Genomic DNA, 27,361 nt, shown 5'->3' on the forward strand with positions numbered 1-27,361 from the left:
AAGTGTATTTTTGGTTGTTGGTTTGGTGATTGTGTGTCTAAGCCCACAGTCTAATAAATTATACATTATTTCTGCTACCATTTCTTTTTTCCTGAGCCCTTCTCCAATCTTATGTGTTTATGATGAACTTTCAACAAAAGTCAAACTTTCGTAAATGTCAAAGAATTATGTATTTTGGAAGGATATAACAGATATTAAATAGTGCATTTGCTTAGAATTTAGATGCATTAAATAGACTGACAGCTGCTGGAAATGAGAGGGAACGGGTTGAAAGATGGTGAATTTTTAACCAAAGAACATTTATGCACAACCCATGAACATGGACAACAATATGGGAATTGGCTTGGGAAGGGGAGAAAGTGGGTGTGGGTGGGAGCAGGAAGAGGGAGGAAAAGTGGAAACAACTGTATTGGCATAAAAAATAAAAATAAGATAACAAATTTAAAAAAATATTTTGAGTAATTTACTCAGAATTAGGACTGGAAAGAATTAAAAGAAGCTAATGAATAACATTTTAAAACTAAAATAATAAAAATACTGGAATTTTTAGAATGTCATATAAAATATGCTTTGTTTCCCCAATGTTGTTTTTAATCTAAGCTTAGTATCTAAATAGATTGTCAGTTTGCTCCATAGCTAATCAGGTTAAACAGTGACAGAAATTAGTGCTGTTAATTCCATATATTTCCTTTGCATATTCACTCGTTCTAGCTTTTAAAGTTGTGGAAGATGAAAGGAAACTTAGGGCTTAAACATTGTCCAAGTGGTAGAAGCTTTTAACAAAATATACACCACATTCTTGGATTTTTAACAATGAAGTCTCACACTCTTAAACACACTGCATTTGACAGTGACATCATTCCTTTGAACTGTGTCCCAAAGAACAAGCAGGCATCCAATTTGCTGATTGTCGCATCTCAGTGGATTCCTTTGGAGTGAGCTGCAGCCAGAGGCCTGGACTGGGCCACGTGGCCTGTGTGGCCCTGTGTTCTCGGGCATCCATGAGTATTACAGAATGGCAGCACCCACTCTATTCCAAGGGTGTTTCATTTAAGCCTCAACACCACCCATGCAGTCAGCAGTAATGTCCCCATTTTTTAAATGAGGAAACTGAGGTGCACAGGAATAACTTGGTTAGTATTGCAGAACTGGAACATGAACGCAAATCTGTTTTATCACAGCTCTTTGCTGCACCACACTATCTCTGATGTCTCTTGGCTTTTGGGGCATGGAAATACAACAGGTCACTTTTGTATTTTTCAGGAGGTACATTTGTTAGGGTGCCTACTACTAGTCACAAGTACAGAAAATCTCTCTTATCTCAGCACAGAATTTTATTTCTTGCTTACATAGTGTCTCTCAGGGTGTGTCTAGTGGACAGGTGACCTTCCAATCATTACTTAGGGGCTCGGGACCCTCTGCCTGGGGCTTTGCCCACCTCGTTGCCCTCATTCTCCTCTAGTCAACCAGAAGAGAGGAAGTGAGAGAGCATGTGAAAGATGCTTGAGGGAGATGTTTTTGGGGAAGGGGCAGGCCTAGGAGTGGTGCACACGTCTTTGTCTTCCATTTTGTGGCCGTGCTTAGCTGTGGAGGAGTCTGGGAATATAGCCCAGCTGTGAGGCAGCAGGAAGAGAAAGTGGGCTCTGGGAGAGCTAACCAGCCTCGGCCATGCACTTGGGCACATCGACTTGTTTCCCCTTTTCCTTCCTGATGAATAAAGGCACTTTAATGGATCTCAGTGAGTAGCATAGATTTGGGGGTCTGGGTTCAAATTGCAGCTCTGCCATTCACAAGCAGCTTAACCACAGCCAGAACACTCTCTGAGGGTGGTGGAGTGAGGATGAGGTGAATTGATACATGGAAAGCCCGCAGGACAGTGTTGGGCACACACTAAGTGCTGTGTAGGTGCTTGTTGTTGTGACTGAGTGTCAGCCTCACTTCAGTCTTTATTCCACACTCAGCTGTCTCGTCCCCTTTTTTGGAAAGTCTCCTCTGACTATGGCAGACAGAATTCTGGTTTCTTTCCCCTCTGCCCCATAGGTCATAGCACTTACTGAACTCAACTATAGCGTGGACGCATGCATGTTGTCTGTCTCAGGCACTTGACCGGAGGGCAAGGACTTGGCCGTATTGGTTTGGCCTGTGTGTATCTCCATAGGCAGCACCGTGTCACACACATTGTAGACGGATTATTGATGTAATCACAAGGTTCTCTTTCCTGCCCACACTGGAAACCCAGGAGTTCACTATAGGAGCTTTGACTGTTGTTTCACTTGGCTTGGGTGACACTAACTTTAACTGACAGACTGCTGTGCCCTATCTGCCTATTGCATGAGCCTGTCCACCTAAACTGTACCCTAAGGTTCAGAAGCCTTTTCCCAAGAGTTCTGATGGTATTTCTCTGGCATGCTGGTACAGGGGTACAGGTAGAAATGTGATAATCCTATTTCTTGGTTTATGATATGTTATCAGCATTACTCTGTGCAGTTATCCTTTCTCGTGTCTTTCATTCCTTCCTTCACTCATCCCCCCACCGCCTTCACCATTCCCATTCCCTTAGGAAGACAGCAGTATATACTTTACACAAGACTTTAAATTTGCATCTTTGGCTAATTGATATAAAATCATTTTGCATGTGTGTATATTTACTTTATAGACCCTTTTGCTTTTTACTTTATACTTAAAACTTTTTACTTTAACATTTTGATTTTTCAGATGTGTTTTAGGAATGGTATAAAAACAACCCTCTACTCTTTGTCAGGTTCTGCTTTTTCTCTCTCTTTCCAAAAGACAGTGCATGTTTACATATATAGGTACTTACATATACACCATTGTTATTTTGAGCCCTTTGAGAGTAAGCTGCAAACAGGACGACCCCTCAACGCCAAGTATTGTAGCGTGCATGTCCTAAGAACAAGACCTTTTCTTAAACACACACCACCCACTTCTCAGAATCAGGAAGTCGAGCATCAGTGCAATACTGTTATGTCATCTACTGTTCTTGGTCAAATCTCACTGATTTTCTCACTGATTCCCTTTGTGGGATCGTTTTTTCCTGCGCCAGGATTCAATCCAAGAACCTGTCTTATCTATAATTTTTATGTCCCTTTGGTCTCTCTTAATCTGCAACTGTTTCTCAGTCTGTCTTTATTTTTCATGACACTGACATTTTAAAGAGCACCAGCAGCTAGTTGGTGAAACGTCTCTCAGATTGGGTTTGTCTGATACTGCCTCATCATTAGATTTCCTGCGTGGGCTTTTATACATATATTTTTTGTGCTCTGTGTTTAAGCACTCCTCGTTTTGCTTATCTGTGTCTAGTTTGTGGACTGTGCTTGCTGCACGTGTTTCCCTGGTGAAGACTTGGAGCGAACTGGCTAGACTGCCAGGAAGGCAGCCGCCACCGGAATTTTCTTGGGGGGTGGTGTGGGGGAGAGTTAGGAAGGTCTCCTTATGGGAACTGCAGCACTGGCCATTACCCCGCCCCTGTAACACGGGGCCTGTGGGCCCCTTTCCTGCCTTAGCTGATGGTGGGTGTGCCTCAGACATTTGCATCCTCAACTGTCTCCAAGTCACAAGTGGTTACTGTGGTCGTGGATGATATGGCAGGCCAGGAAGTTGATCTTTTTGATGGTTCTTTCATTTGTGCACTTGAGAAACATCAATGAAGGGCCCGCTCTGTCAGTGGAGCTCATGCTCTCAGATATGGAAAACCAGAAAGTGCCTGAATTGAAAGGTCCTCTCACACTGACAGATGCAAATATTATAAAATGAAGGTTAAGATGAATAGTGGACAACATTTTCAACCCCTTAGTAAAAACCACCTGATGCAAGGACTTCTGCCCCTCACCCGAGCACAGGGATTTCTGTTTGTCTCTGGCCTCCTCTGAAATTCACCGGCATGGGACATAATTTTCCCATCGTTATCTCCATAGTCCATAAATAATTTTGCATTCTACTTTCCTCCAGTGAAAATTATTCAGTATGCTCTACCATATTTCACAACCTGCATATTTATTACTCTTAATGACTGTAGTAAATTTTATCAAGCTGATCTGTTGGAACTTATGCATTTCTCTTATGTTGTAAATTTGTCTTTTTCCTAATTTTAGGAAAAAACTTTTTAAAAAGTTTATAGCACGTTCTGGTTTTAAAGCAGTTTTGACAGACTGTTTAATTTGAAATGGTTCACTCTAACAGACAAAAATTTGTTGAATTCCTGTGGAGGGAACACTGCCTGTGTTTTTACAGGAAACTTATTTTTCTTTGCTTATATCTTGACCCTCCATTTATAATGAATGGAAAGACAATTAATAAAGAAGCACCTGATACATTTAGAGCCTTGCCAGTTGAATACCTTGCATGGATATTTAGGAGGCAGCATGTTTCCTGTGGGGAGTAGGGGAGTGATGGATGGTGCAGCTCAGATGCAAGGCTGCGGCGTGACAGTTTCCTATTGGAAGAGTCCTGCAGTCATTCACTTGCCTTGGCACAACTGGGCAGTCTTTCAGTTTTTCCACACTTTCCTTCTGAGAGCACCTGGAGGCATATGTCACCTCCTGGCAGGGTTGGCCAGCTCCCGCTCAGCCAGGAGGACTGATTAGTGGTGAGACCTGTGGACCTACCGGAAGATGTCGAGTCCTGTGGCTGTTCTGAGCAGGAACTAGAGAATACAAGGAATGGGCAGGGCCCTTATGATGCACTGAATCGATCACAGGGAATCGATCACTCTGTCTTTTCTACCCAGAATCTTCTGAGCATCCAAGGACAAGTTTAGTTGTTGTGTAGGCAAGCTCATCTTTCCTTTCCTCAGCACTCCAGTGTACATGCCAGCGGTGGGGTGAGGGCCTGTGGTCGGCTGGTGGTTGCAGGGACTAGATCTAGAGAGAGCACAGGTCTGAATATTTGTGACTGACTACCTGGGACATGCTGAGTCAGGACAGCTGAAATAACTCAGTTGTTCAGCAGGTACTTTCAAAGGTCCTGGGGCTGTTGTCTCCTCTGGTTATATGTCTTCATATATCGTATCATATGTGAAGATACATGAAGATTTTGTTTATGTGCAGAATTTTGTCTTTTTTTGTTTTATGAGGGCAGGACTTTATATGTTTAATTGCTATATCTCTTGTTGATTCATGTAGAGCTCAGACCATACAATGTGCTCAATAAGTATTTATTGATTAAATGATGACTTTAGAAGTTTGATTTTGTAGACTAAGCATATTGCCACGTGGGCAGCTGCTACTCACGTGCTTGGAGGGCTAGAGCAGGTTACTGTAGACATGAGTAGCAGCTAAATAAACTGAGCCAGGTAGAGGTTGTGTGAGGCAGAGTGCATGGGCTTTGGAACCAGGCATCTGAGGTTCTAAGTTCAGCTCTACTGCTCTCTGATTGACTGATTTATATCCCCTGAACCTCAGCTTTCTCACCTGTCATATGGATAAAACTACTTTCCTCACAGAGTTTGTGGAGTGGTCACTGCTCAGAGTAGGCACTCCTGTTACCCTCTGCCTTCCTACCCTGACAAAGGATAAAGATAGAAAGCCATGAGGGGCCCAGATAATGTATCCAAGTGTTGAAAGAGGTCATTGAGAGGACTTGACCTCTGGCTGACCTGCAAGCTGGCCTTGGGCAACTGGAGGCTCCTCACTCCATCACCCATCCTGGGAATGTGCATCCCATCCCCCAGTCCCACACTAGGAGCCACTTAAGGATGGAGCCTTGAGAGAGTACTTTGTTATTAAAACCATATGGACTGTATACCTGTCAGAACCCATTCAGGCCTCAGTGTGAACTTAAGATTCTGGTGGGTGGGTACAAACATCTCCTTTTGTGCCCACCCAAGACAAGTGTCCTGTGGAAGTTCTCTTGCTAATGCAAACTGCCACCTACCAATCTTGAGTGGTCTGCCTCTTCCTTAAGTCTCTCCTTGCCCTCTGTGTATGGGAGCCAGTTTTGAATGTCACCCAGGGAACTCCTGAGGTTTCGAAACAACACCAAGGGTTGTCAAGACACAGATTTCTACATTCATGTACCTACCTGCCATGTATTGGCTCCATGTCTCTATAGCAGAAGCTATAGCCCTGAGTACTTCAAACAGCATGTGCAGGTTTTGGTTCTGCTTCGAGCCTCCCTAATAGTAACTGTGTTCCTTGCCCCTACAGGATTTATGAACGTGTCATAGACCCTCCTGAGACCAACCTTCCCCCAGGAAGCAATTTATGGCTTGGTCAGCGCAATCCAAAGCATGGCTTATTCAAAGTAAGGACTACTTTCCACTTTTTATGTGTTTGACATGAGTTAAATCTTTAAATCTTCATAATTTTATGAAGGGGGTGTTTTGAAACTCTCTGCGAGGCTGAGAGTAAAGTGACTTGCCCAAGGCCACACAATTCACTCTGGTATCAGGCATGAATGTGACAGAATGTGGATGATCCTTAAAATGTTTCTCATTACATTAATCTGTTTTTTTATGTTTTATTTTTAAAGATTTTTTCTATTTATTTTTAGAGAAAGGGGAAGAGAGGGAGGAGAAACATTAATGTGTGGTTGCCTCTTGTGTGCCCCCCACTGGGGACCTGGCCTGAAACCCAGGCATGTACCCTGACTGGAAATCGAACCTGCGACCCTTTGGTTGGTGGGCTGGCACTCAATCCACTGAACCACACCAGCCAGGGTGTTTCTTATTACCTTAATTCTTTTTTTTTAAAAATTTTATTTATTTATTTTTAGAGAGGGAAGGGAGGGAGATAGAGAGAGAGAGAGAAATATCAATGTGCAGTTGCTGGGGGTTATGGCCTGTAACCCAGGCATGTACCCTGGCTGGGAATTGAACCTAAGACACTTTGGTTCGCAGCCCGTGCTCAATCCACTGAGCTACGCCAGCCAGGGCTCATTACCCTAATTCTTAAGGTAACTTTTAAATTGGTTTTCATTCGCAGAATATATATTATATCATTTCCTGAGTATGATTAGATATACAATAGGAAACAAATATCAGTTTCTAGGAGCTTTGGTTTTCTTGTTTATAAAGAAGACAGTACAATAACTGTATTATGGTATTTTATAGGAACATGAGGATACAGTGATAAAATGAAGAAGTTAAAAACATGAAATTTTAAGGTAGTCTTGTTCTGCAGCCCTGGCTGGTGTAGCTCAGTGAATTGAGCATTGGCTGCAAACTAAAGTATTGCCGGTTCAATTCCCAGTCAGGGCACATGCCTGGGTTTCAGGTCAGGTCCCTAGTAGGGGTCACATGAGAGGCAACCACACATTGATGTTTCTCTTCCTCTCTTTCTCCCTCTCCTTCTTTGTCTCTAAAAATAAATAAATGAATAAATACAAAAAAGATAGTCTTGTTCTTCAGTAGAATGGCAGGATTTTATTTCTGGCAATATGGTAGACTAGATATTTAGTCTAGAACAATATTAATATTTTGTGCCATGAACATGGGATATCTTTCCATTTGTTTGATAAAAAACTTGAGAAACACAAAGTTTTGTAGTTTTCAGCATACACACCATTTACCTTTGTGGTTAAATGTATTCCTAAGAATTTTATTGTTTTTGATACTATTGTAGCTGGGTCTATTTTCTTTATTTCTTTTGTACATATTTTATTTTTAGTGTAGAGAAACAAAATTGATTTTTGTATTTGGTTTTGTGTTTTGCAATTTCCACTAAATTCATTGATCAGTTCTAAAGTTTTTAAATGGAATCTTTAGGATTTTCTATAATATATCATCTGCAAACAACACAATTTTATTTCTTTCCAATTTGAATGACTTTTGTTTCTTTTTATTGCATAGGACTTCTACTACTATGTTGAATAGGTGTATCAGAGTGGGCACCTGTCTTTTTCTTGATCTTAGAGGAAAGCTTCCAGGTTTTCACCACTAAGTATGATGTTAGCTGTGGGCTTGTCATATGTGGCCTTTATTATGTTGAAGTATGTTGCTTGTGTGCCCAATTTTTTTAGTATTTTTATCAATTAGAACATGCTGGGTTTTGTCAGGTGCTATTTCTGCATCTATTGAGATGATCATATGATTTTTATCTTTTGTGCTATTGCTGTGTATCACATTCATTGGTTGGCATATGTTGAACTATTCTTGAGTATCAGAAATAAATCTGCCTTAATTGTGGTGTGTGATCCTTTAAAGTACTTTTGAATTAAGTTTGCTCATTTTTTGTTCAGAAGTTTTGCATCTATACTTATCAGGATTATTGTCCTGTAGTTTTCTTGTAGTGTTCTTATCTGGTGTTGGTATAAGGGCTTCTTAAACAATAGCCATTTTAATTAGTTCACAGTTCTTTTGGTTGATTGGATGGGTTTGACTTATTGGCCTAGCCTGGCTATGCTGATCTCTGCTGGGCTGTCTCATGTGTCTTTAGTCAGTGGACAGGTCAGCAGGTGGCAGGGTGATCTAAGATAGCCTCCTTACATCTCTGGTGGTATGCTGGCTGTTGTCTGGTGTACCTCAGTTCTCTTCCAGTTGGTCTATCATTCTCTGCCAGTTTAGCTCGGGATCATCCACCTGGCAGTCTTGAGATTCTAAGTATAACCAGAGAGGATGAACTAGTGCTTTTCAAGGCTGTTTGCTTGATCACATTTGCTAATAATTTACTACCCAAAGGAAGTCATATGACCAAATGCAGAGTCAAGGGGTAAAGAAATAGACTCCATCTCTTGAAGAGCCACTTTGGAATATTGCATTGCAAGGATATGGATGCAAGGAGGAGAAGAATTTGTGACCACTTTAACACTCTATTAACACAAATCAGGATAAGTAGAAAGACAGCCATGCCTAGCTGTATTAGTGGAATAGCTGAATCCCAAAGACACAGAGAATATCTTAAAAGTAGCCAGTGAGAAAATGCATTTTTCCACAAAAGAACAACAAAGATTGAAAAGCTGGCTTTTAAACAGTAAAAGCAAAAAAGCCCAAATATTAAAAAAATGTTTTCAAAGTTTTGAGAGAAAATAACTACCCAATGTAGTGCATATGTCCAGGTTAATTATCATTTGAGAATGAGTGCAAAATAAAGAATTTACACAGAAACAATACTCTCAGCTTATGACCAGTAGATCTTCATTAGAGAAGAAAGACATATAGTGCAAGGAGAATTGGCAAATAAATTGTTGAGAGCATGCACAAAACTGAATAATCATTGTTTGGCTAAATAATAATAATAACATTGTCTAGTTTTCAAAAAATAGAAATAAATATTAGATAACAATAAAATGATAATAGAGGATGATCTGATATAAAGTGTTTTAAGGCCTTGTATTGGTCAGAAAATGAATACAGAAATTGATAAATCTTAGACTCTAAGTTTGCATGTTAAAAATATAAACCAACACTGAAATAATAATAGTGTTTAACTTCCAAATTGAAGTATGAGATAATGAAGGGATTTCTGAAAAAGTACTATCAACCTCAATTAAGTCAAGAAGAAAAAAAAATCTTTACTATAATACAACAGATGTAATTCCATTTCATAATATTTATTTTCAAATTTAAGTAATATTTACTCAGTGCTTAAAAATCAGAGTATTATATTGGATTCATAAAACTCAAATTCTGATATATATATATTACTTATAGAAACAATTAAAGTAAGGATTCATAAATGTTGATACTGAAGAGGAAAAAAGGAGGATAAAAAAGAGAAACAGACTAAACCAAATGTGAGAAAACTGTGGAATCTTGGGCAAAAGCCAAGAAGTTCATCCCATAATGATAAATAATACTACAGATGCATAAACCTAAAACATAAGCTGAAAATATACCGTATTTTTCAGACCATAAGATGCACCTAGGTTTTAGAGGAGGAAAATAGGAAAAAAATTTTTGAAGCAAAAAATGTGGTAAAATATTTAGTATCATAAATAACATAATACTTCACCAATGTAAATGCAAACAGAACTCAACAGCAGCATTAACAACCATTATTCCTCCCAAATTTGGCAGAGGTGCGCCTTATGGTCTGAAAATATGGTACATTGCAGTGCGCCTTATGGTCCGAAAATATGGTACATTGCAGTGTTACAGATCACTGGGAAGGATCACCTTCTCTGTATAGGGTGCTGGGTTAACTGGATCTCTGTAAGGGCAAACAGCTAACCTTGACTTCCCTTTCACACTATATACAAAATCAATTCCAGGGCATTATAGATATGAATCTGAAAGGCAAACCAGTAAAGCTTTAAAAGATAGCATTAAAATAAGTCTTTATGATCTCAATGTCATAAAAATATTTCTCAAATAAGTCATAAAAATAATAATGATAAAGAATGTTTGATATAATAGAATAATAACATTTGGAAGTTTTTTTCCAAAATACATGACTAAGAGAGTAAATGGGCATGCCATAGAATAGGAGAAGCTATTCAAAGTAGTTATATCCTACAAAGGCAGAAAAGATAGAAATTTAATGACTAATGTATCCAATTTAAGATGTTAGAAGATGAATATCAGAATAAGTCCAGAGAAAGGAAGAAGCATGGAAACATAAACATATAAGAACAGAAATTAATAAAATAATGATACACTACAAGTAAGATACAATGGAGAAGCTCAAGAAAACCAAAATACAGTCATTTGAAAAGATAAACCTATTTTTATGACTGTACCAGACTGTCTTGATTACAGTGGCCTTGTAGTATGATTTAACATCAGGTACTGTGATCCCTCCAACTTTGTTTGTCTTTTTCAGGATTGCTGAGGCTATTTAGGGTCTTTTTTGGTTCCATATAAATTTTTGGAATATTTGTTCTAGATTGGTGAAATATGCCACTGGTATTTTGATAGGAATTGCATTGAATCTGTAGATTGCTTTGGGTAATACGCACATTTTAATGATGTTAATTCTGCCAATCCATGAACACAGTATATTTTTCCATTTATTTGTATCTTCCTCAATGTCTTTCTTCATTGTTCTGTAGTTTTCTAAATACAGGTCTTCTACATCCTTGGTTAAATTTATTTCTAGGTACTCATTTCCCTAGTTGCTATAATAAATGGGATTTTTTTCTTAGTTTCTCTTTCTGATACCTCATTGTTGGTGTACAAGAATGCCATCAATTTCTGAATATTGACTTTGTATCCTGCCAAAATCTCTTATCAGGTTCAGTAGTTTTTTGGTGGAGACTATAGAGTTTTTTCTATGTACACTATCATGTCATTTGTATATAATTACAATTTTACTTCCTCCTTTTCAATTTGGTTGCCTTTTATTTCTTTTTCTTGTGTAATCACTGTGACTAGAACTTCCAGTACTATGCTGAATAAGAGTGGTGGAAAGCAGGCACACTTGTCTTGTTCCTGATCTTAAGGGAAATGCTTTTAGTTTTTGGCCATTGAGTATGATGTTGGCAATAGGTTTCTCATATATGTCTTTTATTATGTTGTATGCTCACTCTATTACCACTTTGCTGAGTGTGTTTTTATCATAAATGGATGCTGGATTTTGTCAAATGCTTTTCTGGCATCTATTGATGTGATCATGTGATTTTTGTCTTTCATTTTGTTTATGTGATGTATTATGTTTATTGATTTGCAAATGTTATACCATCGTTGCATCCCTGGGATGAATCCCACTTGATCATGGTGTATGATCTGTTTAATGTATTTCTGGTTTTGGGTTGTCAATATTTTGTTGAGGACTTTAGCATCTATGTTCATCAGAGATATTGGCTTGTAATTTTCTTCTTTTGTTGTGTCTTTACCTGGTTTTGGAATTAGGATAATACTGGCCTAGTAAAAAGAGTTTAGGAGTCTTCCCTCTTCTTGAATTTTTTTGGAATAATTTGAGAAGGATAGGTGTTAGTTCTTGAATGTTTGGTAAAATTTGCCTGTGAAGCCATCTGGCCCAGGACTTTCGAGTGATGGGAATTTTTGATTACTGCTTCAGTTTCACTGATTACCAGTGTGTTCAGGCTTTTTGCTTCTTCTTGATTTAGTTTTGGGAGATTGTATGTTTCCAGAAATTTGTCCATTTTTCCTATATTGTTGAGTTTCTTGGCATATAGTTGTTCATAGTAATTTCTTGCAGTCCTTTGTATTTCTGTGATATTGGTTGTTTCTTCTTGTTTGATTCTGATTTTATTTATTTGGGTCCTTTTTCTTTTTATCTTGATGAGCTGGGTTTAAGGTTTGTCAATTTTGTTTATCTTTTCAAAGAACAAGCTCCTGGATTCATTGGAACAGAATAGAGAGCCCAGAGATAAATACATGTCTTTATGGTCAATTAATATTCAACAAAGGGGGCACAAGCATACAATGGAGTAAAAACAGTTTCTTCAATAAATGATGTTGGGAGAACTGGACTAGCATATACAAAAAAATTAAACTAGACCACCAACTTACACCATATAAGAAAATAGACTCAAGATGGATAAAGGACTTAAATATAAGTCATGATACCATAAAAGTCATAGCCGAAACCATAGTGCAATTTCAGACATCCCAGTGACCTGACATAACAAGGATTACAGTCTCTGCAAAAATAATTGGGAAGGTCATAAAACAAATGGACTATTATAGAATTCAACAGTAAAACAAAAACAAAGTTGGGAAACCCTGGGGGAACAGAGACAATCTGATCTCCAGAGTCACTACAGTATTCCAATTACCATATTCAAGTAAAATCAAAAGACAAAGAAACAAAAAGGAAGATATTGCCATTCAAAGGAACAAAATAAAGGGACAGAAACCATCTCAGAAGAAGCCCAGACAATGGACTTACTAGACAAAGACTTTAAAATAACTGTCTTAAATGTGCTCAGAAAGCTTGATGAACAACTTCACCATACACAAAAATAAACTCAAGGTGGATAAAAGACTTAGATATAAATTGTGACACCATAAAAGTCCTAGAGGAAAACATAGGCAGGAAAATTTCAGGTATTCCATGCAGCAATATTTTTGCCGATATGTCCCCTAGAGCAAGGAATATAAAGGAAAGAATAAACAAATGGGACTATATCAAATTAAAAAAAACTTCTGCATGGCTAAAGAAAACATCAGCAAAATGAAAAGGGAATCACCCGTATGGGAACATATATTTGCTGGTGATAACTTGGACAAAGGTTTGATCTCCAAAACAGATAGAGATCTCACATGACTTCACTCCTGGAAGACAAATAGTCCAATCAAAAATGGGCAAAGGACTTGAACAGACACTTCTCCAAGGAGGCCATACAGAGGGTCCATTGGCATATGAAAAGATGCTCAGCATCAGTAGCCATCAGAAAGATGCAAATTAAAACCACAATAAGATACCACTTCACACAGGTCAAAATGGCCATGATAAACAAATCAACAAGCAACAAGTGCTGGTGAGGTTGTGGAGAAAAGGAATCCCTAGTACACTGTTAGTGGGAATGTAGACTGGTGCAGACTGTGGAAAACAGTATGGAATTTCCTCAGAAAACTAAAAATGGAACTGCCTTTTGACCCCACAATTCCACTGCTGGGATTATACCCTAAGAATCCTAAAACACCAATTCAAAAGAACCTATGCACCCCAATGTTCATAGCAGTATTATTTATAATAGCTAAGTGCTGGAAACAGCCTAAGTGCTCATCAGTATATGATTGGATCAAAAAACTGTGGTACATTTACATGATGGAATACTATGCAGCAGAAAGAAAGAAGGAACTTCTACCTTTTGCAACAGTATGGATAAAACTGGAGAGCATTATGCTAAGTGAAGTAAGCCAGGAAGTAAAAGATAAATATGATATAATCTCACGTATAAGTGGAATCTAATCAACAAAACAAAAAGCAAGCAAAATAGAATTGGAGATATAGAAATAAAGAACAAACTGACAGTGACCAGAGGGGAGGGGGTTGGGGGGTAATGGGGTAAAGAAGGGGAAGGGTCAAATCAAGGAACATGTATAAAGGACTCATGGAGAAGGATAATGGGGTGGAGATGGATTGAATGTGGGATGTGGTCGTGGATAGTGTAGGGGAGAGTAATGGGGAGAAAAGGGGGACAACTGTAATTAACAACAATAAAAATTTAAAAATTTTTTAAAATTAAAAGTACTTAGGAAGCTAAAGGAAACCATAAAAAAACAACTCAAGGAAGTCAGAAAAACTGTGTATGAACAAATTTCAATAAAGAGAGAAATTATAAAGAGGAGCCAAACAGATATTCTGCAGCTGAGAAGTACAACTTACATAAAAAATTCACTAGAATAATTTATTATCAAACTTGGTCAGGCTGAAGACAGAATCATTGAAATTGAAGATAAGACTGTTGAAATTAACCAGCCTGAGGCACAGAAAAGTGAATGAAGTCAAGTTCAAGGCATGTGGGAACATGAAGGGCAATCTGTTTGCATTCATTCTACCACATACTTTCTCACGGGAACTTTTCCACTTCCTTCATCACTCTAATTACAGTTTGAAAGGCTAGGCAGGGCGGGCTTCGTTGGCAGTTGACCTGTGCCTTTCCACAGGGCGCTGTCTTTATTGTACAAAGTCTCTGTGATTGGTGTAATCCTGAGCTGGTGCTGTCTTTAAGTTTTCAATAATTTTAGAATAAGAAACTCTACAAGTTATATTACTGGTCCTGAGTATACTTATGTGGGTGTTTACTTGTTTATTATTGACAGCTCTCTCTAGACTGTAAGCTTTACTTTGGTCAGAACTGTATCTCTTCAGCAAGTGCTTAGAATAGTACCAGGAACATAGTTGGCAGACAGTATACTCTTAAAATGAATGAATGTAACAGCTATGAATTTGTTTTATTTGTAAAGTGGCAAAGCTATTTTTCAAAATGATAATGCAGATTATATAAGAATACATTAAAAGGACCTAGCTCATAGTAAGTTTGTAATATGCATCTTTCCCCCCTTTTTATTAGGTATTTAATGTTCCCTGTATGTTTAACACTATACTATAGAAACAATAGGTACCTGTTCTGTGTTTTGCAGACTGCTGTTTGAGCAGGGAGTTTGCAATTAAGAGAGGGAGGATAGTTAGTCCTGTTACATATTCCAGCTTGGTGAACATGTGGTTCTCTGAAGATGTAAGGAAACTTGTACTGGAGACACCGAGTACCTGATAAAGACAGAAAGCACAAAGCGTGTTCCTAGACTGGGGAAATCCATCACATTTCTGTAGAGGTGGGTCGTAGGCGTGTGGAAGAAAGCACTAGCAATTACTGAATGCTTTCTGTGTTCCATACCTTGTGTGGCCCTGCACATACTGCTTCAGTTCATTGCATTACCCCTTAGGAGAATCCTGATGAAGTAGCTATGATTATCCCTATTGCATACATCAGTCAGCGGGACTCAGAGGGATTAAGCACCATGCCAGCCTAAGTGATGGAAGTGGGATTTAAGTTTAGGCCTTTTTAATTTCAGTCTTCGTTCATTCATCCAAACTTTCATTCAATAAATATTTTTTAGGGTCTCGCTTACCATGTGCTAGTCACTGTGTTAGATGGTGGTGACATTTCACTTAACTATAGCATGTCTCATGGTGGAGGCAGACCCTGTTGCCTTTTTCCAGGGCTCCAGCCCCAGGAATTGGTTGTCCCAGGGAGAAGCATCAGAAGGATGGCATTTCCTCACAGGCCATCTCCCTTGGGAGCAGGGTGAACCTCTTTGCTCCCCAGCAGGCATAACCTAGTCTAATAGCTCTTAAGGCAGGAACCTTTCAAAACTCATCTTCCCCTTAGAACCCAATATGTCTGGCAGCGCTTCCGGCCATCCTTTGGTGCAGTGAGGCAGCTGGGCTAGGGGAAGTAGGTCAGTGTCTCATTACAGAAACTATTTCGATCAATTTAATGCCCCTGTAAAAAAAAAGGCAGCCCTTCTCAGGTGAGTCAGCACATCTTCAGACTCTTAATATTTATCTTGTAAAAGCTGCCTCCTGGGTCCAAGAACCATGCTTGCTTTATTGCTCCAGAACTAAATATGCTTATTATCTGTTTCCAGGTTAAAATAGCATTATTCTCCGTTTTAAATATTAACGCTTTGCTTCATAGGCAAAGTAAAAGCAAAAACTCCTTCCTTGTCAACCTTAAGTTCTGGGCCCTGGAGGATCCTTAAGGATCAAGCAGTGAAAGTGCTGCTGACTGAAGAGCAGAGGCTGGTGCCAGGCATGTTAGCCTCTAGCGTTAGGTAATTCCTATCAGAGACACAGAACAGAAGCTGAGGATTTTTTCACTTCAAAACCGCACGCATTTGAGAAAATATCTGGCCAGTAGTGATAGGCTTATCTGAATCTTCTGATTGTCATGGGTTTTCTTCGTCAAGATGGTTGACTACCACTCAATTTCTCTCTGATGCATTCTAAGCTGATTATGCTGTTACTATTTCAGGGGGTAAAGAAATGAAGAACGAACATAGGCAGCAAGTTAAGGATGCTTCAGTGGCTTGGGCCTTCGGGCAGTTTCTAAATGATTGAGATCTCGGAAAGTAGTCACATTGAAAAGCCTTTCAGAGACCCAGGCTCTCTTTCTGTCTCCCTCTATTTCTCTGTCTCCCTCTATTTTTCTATCTGTTGAGTGAATTAGGGTCTGAAACCTTTTCCTTACCTGGACATCACCGTCTCCTTAACAATGGCTCAGTTAAGGAGAAGAAGTTACTGGGAAGTAAAATGAATTATAATTTTTTTTTGTAATACCACAGCTGTTGTTTTTTTTACCTCAGCTGGCTCCCATCATTCCACAGATGGTAAACATATGTTGATAGGCATATAGAAAAAGCAGCTATATTGGATTCCTCCCATCTCTAATTCTTATATTTCCTTTCATGCAGAAAGTCTAAGTCGCAGAGCTGGAAAATCTTATACATGTGTAGATTAATATTTCTGTGCATTAAGACTTTGGAAACAGCAGGACAGCTAATGATATGCTAATGAGCTGACAGTTTTTATTGATCATAATGAAAGTCGACAAATGTCTTCCGTGGCTTTTATGGAAGCTGGAATATTTTATTAACTGTCTTCAGGGCAGAAATACATAATTGGTTGCCTTTTGAAAATCCTCCTTGTGAGTTTCTCTGAGTCTGACTTTTTGTTAGCCTGTTGCCAGTGCTTGGGTCCTTGCCAGTTTATAAACAGAACACATCTTCATCCATATATTTACATGCCCTGCAGGAACTCTCCCCACCCCCTTTCCTTTTCCCTTTCAGAGCGATTTGTTTCAGTGTTTTAGCATACAAAAAAAAATACAGCCATTTTCTTCAGTGCAAACAGAGATCTGCAGGGAAATAAGAGCGTTAAAAAAGAATTAGCATTTTTGGGTGGCAAAGCTGCTTTTATTTGTATCAGAAAGCTCTGAATCTTAGAAGGACTTGCCTAATCTTAGTTATTCCTTACAGAAGAGTGTAATAATGGCATGATTTTTCTAATCTTTTTTTTATTGCATCTTCCTATATTTCTTACTGTGAAATGAGAAATGTTCTTGAACAATAGAAATAATTGGGCATTAGTTCTCCCAGAAAAATACCCATGATGTACAACCTGCCTGGTGCAAATTTAATTTTTAGTGCCTGGTGAGCTGAGTGCAGGAGGTAGAGGGTGGCAGCAGGTGGGTGTGACAAAGAGGGAAATTCCGTTTTTCTTCCTTCCGTTAGTACTAATAGCAAAAGTTTATTAATTTGGGCTCCACACATTAGGGATTTATTTAGCTACTCAGATTGGCTAAGGTTTAGCATTGTACTAACAGTGAGAAGACGGTTCTTTAGCAAATTAATAGTGTAGATAAGATTGTGGGGAGGAAGGGATATTAGGCTACCTAAAAGGGTCTCTGTTTTCCAGCCCCCCAAAAACTGGGCTGGAAATATATAATTGTATTGTGTATTATTGCGTTGCATTTTGTATTATACATCGTATTATGTATTGTATGCATTGTATTAGCATGTAATGCAAATAATTCATTATGGACAGTTGTGTAGTATCTTTCAGTTAAGGCAATTAAGATAGGACCTTATTTTGATGACAGGACCTCATTGTAACATCTTGTTACCTTCTGTAACTCTCAAACTGTCTCAAATGGTATGTTATTACTTATGCATGGTGTAGTGGCTCAACACTGGTGTTGGAGTTTATGGCCTAGAATTCAGGTGTCCTTTAGGAAAGCTACCTAAAATATTAAAGCCCTGGGTCATTTGTAGGTCAAATGACCGGGTGAGCTGCCTTACCTCTGTCATCCTCGCTGGGAGTACAGCAAGATCACCTCGGAAGCTTTTTCAAAATCTGCGTGACTGTCCTCCCTCAACCTCCTCTAAAATTCGATGTGCACCCCTAGTTTAACAACTCATGTCCTACCTGTTCTTCACAGACTAACAGCTCTGAAAATGTTATTGTTCAATAATGTGCAGTTCATGGTTTTCAGGAGTTTGATGCCTTTAAGGTACTTTTTGTTCCTACCATGTGAAATATATTACAATAGGAACTGCCGGGGATCCTGAAATGAAAATATATGATTTTTGTCTTCATGGTTTTGATAATTTAGTAATTCTGTTGTCTGCCATTCAGCTTCAAATCAGGAAGATTTTACTCTTCATATATTGAATTTGGATGCTATTTTCACCACTCTGAACTTTTAATGAGTAAACTCTTTTGCTCCCAAAGAAACAATGAATTGAGCAGAGTTTTTCCAAGTGACCTTTCATCAGCGTCATTTGGGACAGCTTTGAGAAATGAAGGTTCCTGTCCTGCTGGGGCAGCTCATCTCTTATAGCATCATCCCAATACGCCAAGGTTGTGGTTCAGTCCCTGGTCATGGCGCAAACAAGAAGCAACCAATGAATGCATAAATAAGTGGAACAATATGTTGATATCTCCCTCTGTCTCTCTCTCTCTCCCCCTCCCCCTTCTTCTCTCTCTCAAAATCAGTCTTTCCCTCTTTCTAAATATCAGTAATTTTAAAGAATTTTTTTAAAAATGAAGATTCCTGGCATCCCCAACCCTACTGAAAGAGAATCTGGTGGTTGACCCATAATGAGAATATTAAATAGTCAAGGTGATTGTTAAGAAACTTGAAGTTTGAGAAGCGCTGCTCTGATGAACCATCTGAAATAAAGCATAGGTCTGAATAAATGAGACCCAGTGGGGTCAGCTAACTTATGCCCAGCTAGAGCTGCATTTTATAGTAAAGTGTAGATGCACATAAAGTTAAATAAGGAGAAATAATAGAAATTCTACCTTTTGATCCCTTATTTCATATTTTTGCAGTGCATGAAGGCAAATTTTTATCTATAGAAATCTCCATAGATGATTTTTCTGGGAGAAAAAAAGCTGATAGAGCTACTTCGTAGTTTTATGCTGTATAAAACTCCATTTTTTGTAGTTTTATAAAAAATAACTACACACTTAACAAATGCTTCTTTTATTGACAAATGTCCTTGCCCTAAATAGAACATATGGCAATTCAGTGCAAAACCTTCTGGTTCTTGTTCCAGGGAAGGCTCTGGAACATATACACATGCATGTCTTCACATGTGTACACACATACAGTCAAGACTCCTCTGGGTTATATTCGGTATTTATACAGTATATTGCCACCCTTCTTTTAATCCATCATGGAATTATATCCATTCAAATAAATTAACATTCCACCTTGATTCATTTGGCAAGAACACATCTTCATGCCATTTTGTGGGCTGACCCTCATGACCTTTCCTTAGAAATAAGTACAAGTGGTTTGAGTTTTTGCATTAATGGGCACTGAGAAGCTGTCAGCTTTCATTTCTGTTTCGTTTAAGTCAACATCATTGACCTTACCCACTGACCAGTGTGAAACACAAGTGCACATCAGAGATTTGTAGTGGTAAAGGAGAGAAGTGAGGAGGGAAGTAGGTAAAAGAAAGATGTGAGAGAGGCAATTTGTAATTTGTAATGTAACAAAATCAAGGGTCACACTTTAAAAAAGCAAAAGTGATGTGTACTGTATTATGTTGCTACAGGATAAATGAGTGGGATATCCTTTACAAATGGACTTTCCTTATTTCTCCTTCAATTTTAAATGATAGCCTTGCTGGGTGAAGTAGCCTCGCTTGTAGGTCCTTGCTTTTCATCACCTTGAATATTTCATGACAATCCCTTCTGGTCTGAAATGTTTCTGTTGAGGAATCAGATGACACTGTAATTGGAGCTCCCTTGTAGGTAACTACCTGCTTTTCTCTTGTGGCTTTTAGAATCTCTTATTGACTTTAAGCCTTGTCATTTTAATTATGATGTGTCTCAGTATAGGCCCCTTTGCATCCATCTTGTTTGGAACTCTCTGCCCCTCCTGGACTTGTGTGTCTTTTTTTCACTGTTTAGGGCAGTTTTTGGTCATAATTTCTTCAGATGGGTTCACAATCTCTTGCTCACTCTCTTCTCCTTCTGGTATTCCCATGATGCAGATGTTGTTACACTTCCTGTTGTCCTAAATCTTTCTTAAGCTTTCCTCGTTCTTTTTTTATTTTTGCTTAGGTATTTTTTCCTACTTTGTCTTCCAAATCACTGAGTTGATCCTCTGCTTCATCTAACCTACTGTTTTTTCCTTCCAGGGTGCTATTTATTTCAGATATTGTATTCTTTATTTCTGACTGGTCCTTTTTTTAATTGCTTTTATTTATTTATTTATTTATTTTTGCTCTTAAGTATCCTTATAATCATTATTCCAAATTCTCTATCTGAAAAATTACTTGCTTCCCTTTCATTTAGCTCTTCTGGAGAATTCTTTTGTTCTTTTATTTGGGATCTGTTTCTTTGTCTTTCCACTTTGGCTCTGTGTTTGTATGGGGGAGCTCCACTCACATGCCCCACCCCCCCCAGCCACCACAAATGAGAATAAGTCTACCAAGACATGATCTGTTTGGGGAGGAAAGGTGGCTGATCTCTCAAAGGAAAAGGACCAGGAGCCTTTTACTGAATGGGCTTTTATTGGGTTCAATTTGCACAGGAATACAGGTAAAGCTCATTAGTCATTGTCAGGCAGTAAGGATCAAACAATAGATAACATTCAAAGAACTAGGAGGGCTTATTCTGAGTCAGGGACAGTTAGCTAAAGGGCTATAAAACTTTGGGAAACAAACTCATTTCATGCTTGGACCTTTATCAGAAAATTGAGGACATTTTTAGCAAAGCAGGTTTCACAGGATTTTATGCATTCTTTCTTAGACCTGATGGCCCTAGGGAACCCGCCCTTTCCAGCACAGGGCTGCATCACCCTCTGTCATTGTTTCAGGCTTAAGTCAGGCAGGGGAAGTAAGGCAGCCAAGAGATTAGGAGACTTCTTGCAGACAGAATGAGGACTCAGGCTATGTCAAAGCTGAGGGGTGAGGGTCCATCACCCCCTTTTTCTATAGCTCTCCCAAGTCCTTCCCTGAGGGGCCACTTTGTGATCGTGTCTGTCTTAGGTCATCCCTCCTCTGAGGAATCTTACCCATCATTGGCTGACTGGTCATCCACTGGGGGCCAGGCAGGGTGAAGTAAAGGGGGCAGAGGTGGTGCACTTGCCAGGGAGATAAGCTTTGTCTCCTTAGTGGCTTATGGTCCCAAGGTCTCTTACTCAGCCTTAGCCATGGGAGGTTATAGCTTCTGAAACCAGGCAGGGTGCTTCCCAACATGTTTGTGTTTGTTTCTATGTATTAGGTATATCTGCAAAGAGTTTGGTACAGAGATCTATGTCAGATGCTGTCTGTGACTGGCCCTGGGCTACTTGTTTGGAGCTGTTAGTGATCCATAGCTTGTGGCTTCTAGGCCTTTTGGTGTGCAGAAAAAACCATGCTGTACATGAAGGCTGGCTTTTACACCAAGGTGGGTCTAGGGGAGGGTCAGCTACAGTCTCAGAGCTTCCAGAGATCTGCCTTAGTTGCTAAACTTAATCAATGATATTAGCTCAAGCTGTACTCAGCTTAAGCTCCACGGGGTGGAGCAGAGTAATTCCTGTAGTCAAGGGTATTGCTTCACTTTAGGCTGATGCCCTTGAAGGGGAGTTCGCTGCCTGAGAAAGATAGCCTCTGCAGTATGGGGAATGACTCAGCACAGGGATCCTGGTCTGTTCCTTTAGTTCTTTCCCCAGAGCCACAATCCCCAGACTCTCCTCATACATCTCTAGTACACTCTGCCCTCCCTCTGCCAGAGCCCAGAGTAAGGGGCTACAAATGGAATTTTGTGTTTAGCTTTTTAAGAGACTCTCTGTGTCTCCAGCCATCTCTCTCTGGTGGACAGAAACCCTGCAGCTTTTCACAGCTGGATGTTATCTGGGTTCCTTTCCTGGCTCTGGTGCTGTAGGCTGAGGAGCCCAGCCTGGGGTTTAGTCCCCACACGTCTCAGGGAGGACTCCCCACTCACTGAAATATCCCTCTGGAACTTCAGCTGCTGCCTGTGGAAGCCCAGGCAGCTCTCTTGTGCCTCCTCCGCACTCCCTCCAGCCTTTCTTCTGTCTATCCTTGGTTATAAAGCTTCTCTTCAGCTAGTGTTCAGTCAGTGTTTCAGGATGATTTCTCTACAATTTAGTTGTAATTACAGTGTGGTCCTGGGAAGAGGCTTGTGCAGCTTCCACTTACTCTTCTGCCATTGTGAATCTCAGAAATGGATTTTCCATTTGCTATTGGAAAGGTAATTAATACTACAATGAATGTGTTCCAGATTCCTGAGTGGTCTTTCCATGGCAGATAAAAATAAAAATGATTTAGGGTTTTTCAGGAAACAGGTAATAGTAGTACCTTATCTTTCCTGGTCCACATGCTTTCACCACTTCATCATCTTGGATGACAGAACATCCTGGTTTGCATGGGACTCTCCACATAGTCTGGCCACTCTAAATTCATCCTTATTCAACCTGATTAGATAGATGTTTTCTAATGTGATGTTCAGTTCTCTACAATGGTCTGTTCTTTGATGTGGATACATACAGCTTTCTCCTTAATTCACTTTTCTTCTTTTACTTTGAAAAGTAGCACATGCACAGAGATCTAAATTGTGATGGTTTTAGTTTGAACAACTCTTTTGCTGACCCAGCCCTAGAGTGTTGGAAGGGTCCTTAACTTTTGCATAGAATGCAATGCTTCTCCTTGCAGACGAAGCAGCTGAAGCTTAGAGAGAGTGGTTTTTATTGTGTAAGTTCACCCAGTTAGCTGGAAAGGGATCTAGAACTGGAACCCAGGTTCCCTGACTTCCCATCCCATGCTTTCCTCAAAGTTTTCAAATGTGTTTGATCAGTACCCTGTCCTCTTAAAGGAGTTAATTCACTGAAAAACCGAGCCACTTCGCAACAGGAAGAAGCTGATGCACTTAGATTACACTCCATTAATTGTAGCCTGGAATTCTTCTGTAAGAAATTATGAATTCTCGTGCATTCATATTCAGCAGCAGCGGCAGGGACTTCCTCCCCTGGTGAGGCTGTCTCATAATCATAATCACTGCATCATCCTGGAAGAGGAAAAGGTTAACAAATGTATCTAACTCTGAGGAAGAGGGCCTGCAATCCTGTGATTTCTATTAATATTTCCAATTAATATTGTATCTGGAAATAATAAGCAGAAAACAGCATCTGCTGTTTAGGAGATGAGTGCATGAATGTTAAATGTTACTTCCTTTGACAGACTTGTACACTATCTTAAGCCAATATTTTATTTATAGATTAAGTTCAATATTCTGAACCGGCTTCCACATTTTCCATCTGTTCTGTAATATCTCTTCCATCAAATCAAATCAGTTTTTTAAAAAAAAAACACCTGGGAACAGAACCTTGAAATTCAGCTGGAAAACTCCACAGACAAGTCATTATTTTCATTGAGAGATGGGAGCCCCAGTGACTTTCTTAAATTAGGGCTGTACTTTCAGAATTAGTTACAGAATTAAAAGGCTACCTTTTACTCACAGTGAGATGTTGAGCCATGCCTAAGATTTCCCAGCCCCAAGTCATGTTAATTAGCCAAGAGCAAAGATTATTAGGAAATTTTCCCCGGGTCTAATTTTATTTACTTGACTAAGTGAATCAATAGGAACATTTTAGTTTAATATGTTTCTGTGATCTTTTTGCTCCTGCTGAAACAATTCTGTAAATTAGGAATATTTCATGATCCAGGATGATTAGGGCACTGAGGAGAATTTTTACTACATCAGTGACTTTTCGGTCCCATGGTTAAGGAATATTTTCTGATGGATCCTTAGTGCTATGGAGACTTCTGCCTCAAGCAGTGGCTACTAATTGTAGCTCTCTCCAGATGAATGTGCATTTCAGCATTTCTAGGAGAGGATAGTTTGGAGTAGTTCAGTGTAGACTAAGGCCGACTCACCTTTTGAGTGAGGATATCAGTCTTGTATAAAAATCATCTGCTTTGGAGGAGATGTGATAAGGCCATGTGTACCCATGTGATGGGTAGCTGCAATCTTGATCCCTACCTTTCTTTTCTGTTACCAAGGGGATCATCCAAGATGGGAAAATCATCTTTATGCCGAATGGATATATAACACAGTGTCCGAACCTGAATCGCAGTAAGTAGCAACTTAAAGCATTTGTGAATTTTTACCTATTATATGACTTGTTTGTAATATCAGAGAACTAGGGGAGGAAAGATAGGACACACTATTCATGGTGTTGACTGATGAGGTGGTAAGGCTAGTGAAGGAACTTAGCTCTAGTATATACCTCTGTGTCTTTGAATTTCTAAAAAGCTTATGGATTATTTTACTAGCTTTAATTAGAATTAAAGTTTGAAGGTAAGAAAATTTACATTAGCAGTTTGGGTTCTATAGGTTGGTACAGTAAGGTATGTTTAATATAATTATATATGTAAAAAAACTTTTTTTGAATTGCTATTTCTTTAATTTTTTAGCTAGTTTCCAGTTCTATTGCTATTGTTTTACATTTTTTACTTAAATTTCTTAAAATCATAGTTTACATTTAATACTATTTTGCAGCAGTTTCAGGTGTACAGCCTAGAGGTCAGACGACCACATACCCTTTACCAAGTGTCCCCCTGATGTTGCCAGTACCCCGTCTGGTGCCGTACACAGTTATTGCAATGCTTTGGGCTGTATTTCCTATGCTTTACTTTATTTAAAAACTATTCTTTAAACTGCTTGACCTGGATTTGAGTTTTCTTTTTCTTCTATGATGATTTGCAGTTTTCTAGTCACTTCTCCATAAATATGAGGTTTAATTTTAACTTAAAAATATGATACTGCCTTTCTTTTCAGTGAATAGTCTCTTTTCCTCCGTTCATTTATTTTTGTTTATTCATAAAAGGGAAAGATCTATACCTGAACTCCTCTGATTTTATGGCAGTTCCAAAGCAATGCTTGAACAGAAAGGCAAAAAACTTTTCTACATAGCTAAACAACTGTGGTTTTAAAAATGTGTCTTTTATATTAGCACTATATCAACATTTGTTTTTATCTTTTCTTTATTGAGCTTGCCCAACCTGTAGTGATTTCTTAAGCCTGGTGCAAGGAATCATGGATTTACAAGAGCTTTTGGCCAAGATGACTGCAAAAGTAGGTATCTGAATTTCTCTTGTGATGTTTCATTTCTTTCTCCATGGCTAGCTCCAAGTTAGAGTTATTGCTCTAATGGAAACATTTTTAGCCTTGCCATCTGCAATATGTTACTATGAAAATGGTTTATTCTTACATGAAATAGCACTACCTATAGTAAACATAGCTATTTCTGTCTTCAATACTATTAGGCTGCGCTAAAATGTTTACTTGAAAAATGTTTGGAAGAAAGAGGCTGTATGTGTCACTCTTGATTCCCTGGGAGTGGAAAAGAATTTGCCCATTGGCTATTAAACTCATAACACTGTGAGAACATTGATATACGGTCAGAGCCAAATAAGCGAATGCATTTTGGGTGTAAGAATAATTGTCAGTGATCAGAAGGGGCAAAATAGCTATTGTTAGGGAGAGATTACTGTCACAGGAAGGCATTGTGGCACATTTCTAATATATGAGTCATCTCAGGACGGGTCCTGAGTTAAATAGTGAAGGAGACAAACTGTGTTTCAGCACCTTCAGTTTGGTAATTCTGTATCTTTTTCTTCTCCGCATGATCCATGTAACAATAGTCCTTTGAGGATCTGCTATGTGCTGGGTGCTATGTCAGGTACAGAGGAGGCACTGGTGAACAAGACATGATTTCCACCCCTGAGGTGCTCCTATTGAGAGGCAGAGCCAAACATATAAACAAATAGGAGCTTTCATACATATTCATAAAGTTTAGATTCATAATGAAAAGCCCTGAGCTTTGCGGTGAAAGGCTCGAAGAAACAGAAAACATGGCTAATGCTGCTATTATGATACTAATCAGTCATGGACCTGAGTTCCAGCCTGGAGTGGAGATGGAATTAGGTTGGGCCTAGGAGGCATTGTACTCTGCAAAAGGAAGAATTTTGGCAACAATGAACATGATACAGGAGTCCTATTCCACCAGCGGCTGTGGCTGCTCCCTGCCACTAGCCCTGGCGCCAGGAAGAACATGGGTGGGTATGTGTTCTGGTGGTAGGGCTGTGTCTTAGACCCATAGATAGTGCTGCTGAAACCAACATGCTTGTTTCAAGGTAGAGTTTTGGCCACACCCCCTCTTGTCGGGCAAGGAGAGACAGAACACTTTTCTGAGAGAGAAACTGAACCTGAGATTCGAGAGCCTGATGCATTAGCTTTGCAGCACAGTGGGAATGGGAAATACAGGCAATGATTTGCCTTCCCAGCGTGTGGCACAGAGAGGCTTTTATTTCACATTGTGTGGAGCAGCTTCCTCTCAATACTGTTAATTACATTGTAGCTCGCTACCAAACTTCTGGAACAAGAAGCACATCACCCAGCCTCTGGTGACTGAGGCTGTCTCCTCCCGGGTGCTGAGGCTGCCCTTTTCTTTCTCAGCCTGTCCTGTTAACAGAGAGTGGAGTTCTCTGCTTTTTGGTCCTACGATATCCAGGATTCACACTGAGCTCTGTCCCCAAAACATTCTTATGTAAAATGAGCCTTTGCAAGGCAGAGGATATTTAACTGTGGGCAATGGCAAGCAGAAAATAATTTAATCTACTTTCTGACCCCGCCTCTTGCACTTCAGAAGATTTATACGTCTGTTTCTTTTAAACAATGGATAGAACTATAATTAGAAAATTTGGGTACTTCCATTTTCACTGCATAATTTGGAATCTGTGATAATCTAGAAGAGGAGTTGGCAATCTTTTCCTGTAAAGGGCCAGCTAGTGAATGGCAGGCTTTGCAGGCTAAGAGGCAAAATTGAGACTATTATGTAAATATTTACCTCATTCAAATGTAACCATTTAAAATATAACCGCTGAAAAACGTGAAAATTATTCTTAGCTCACGCGCCTTATCAAAGTATGCTGCAGACCAGATTTGGTCCACGGGCTTTCGTTTGTCAACCC

General features: G+C 39.3%; 1 protein-coding gene across 2 annotated transcripts in view; it reads left to right on the top strand.

Moving 5' to 3' along the window:
* NELL1 (neural EGFL like 1) overlaps window positions 1-27,361 on the top strand; it is a 727,165-nt gene that overhangs the window by 132,101 nt on the left and 567,703 nt on the right. For both annotated transcript variants that reach the window (XM_045825346.1, XM_045825347.1), the window contains exons 5-7: window positions 6,165-6,261; window positions 24,389-24,461; window positions 25,381-25,463. In XM_045825346.1, the coding sequence (XP_045681302.1) occupies window positions 6,165-6,261; window positions 24,389-24,461; window positions 25,381-25,463 (253 nt within the window). The remainder of the gene's footprint in view (window positions 1-6,164; window positions 6,262-24,388; window positions 24,462-25,380; window positions 25,464-27,361) is intronic.

Source organism: Phyllostomus hastatus, unplaced genomic scaffold (genome assembly GCF_019186645.2).
Source record: "Phyllostomus hastatus isolate PE091 unplaced genomic scaffold, TTU_PhHast_1.1 phas_scaffold_585, whole genome shotgun sequence".
NCBI lineage: Eukaryota > Metazoa > Chordata > Mammalia > Chiroptera > Phyllostomidae > Phyllostomus > Phyllostomus hastatus.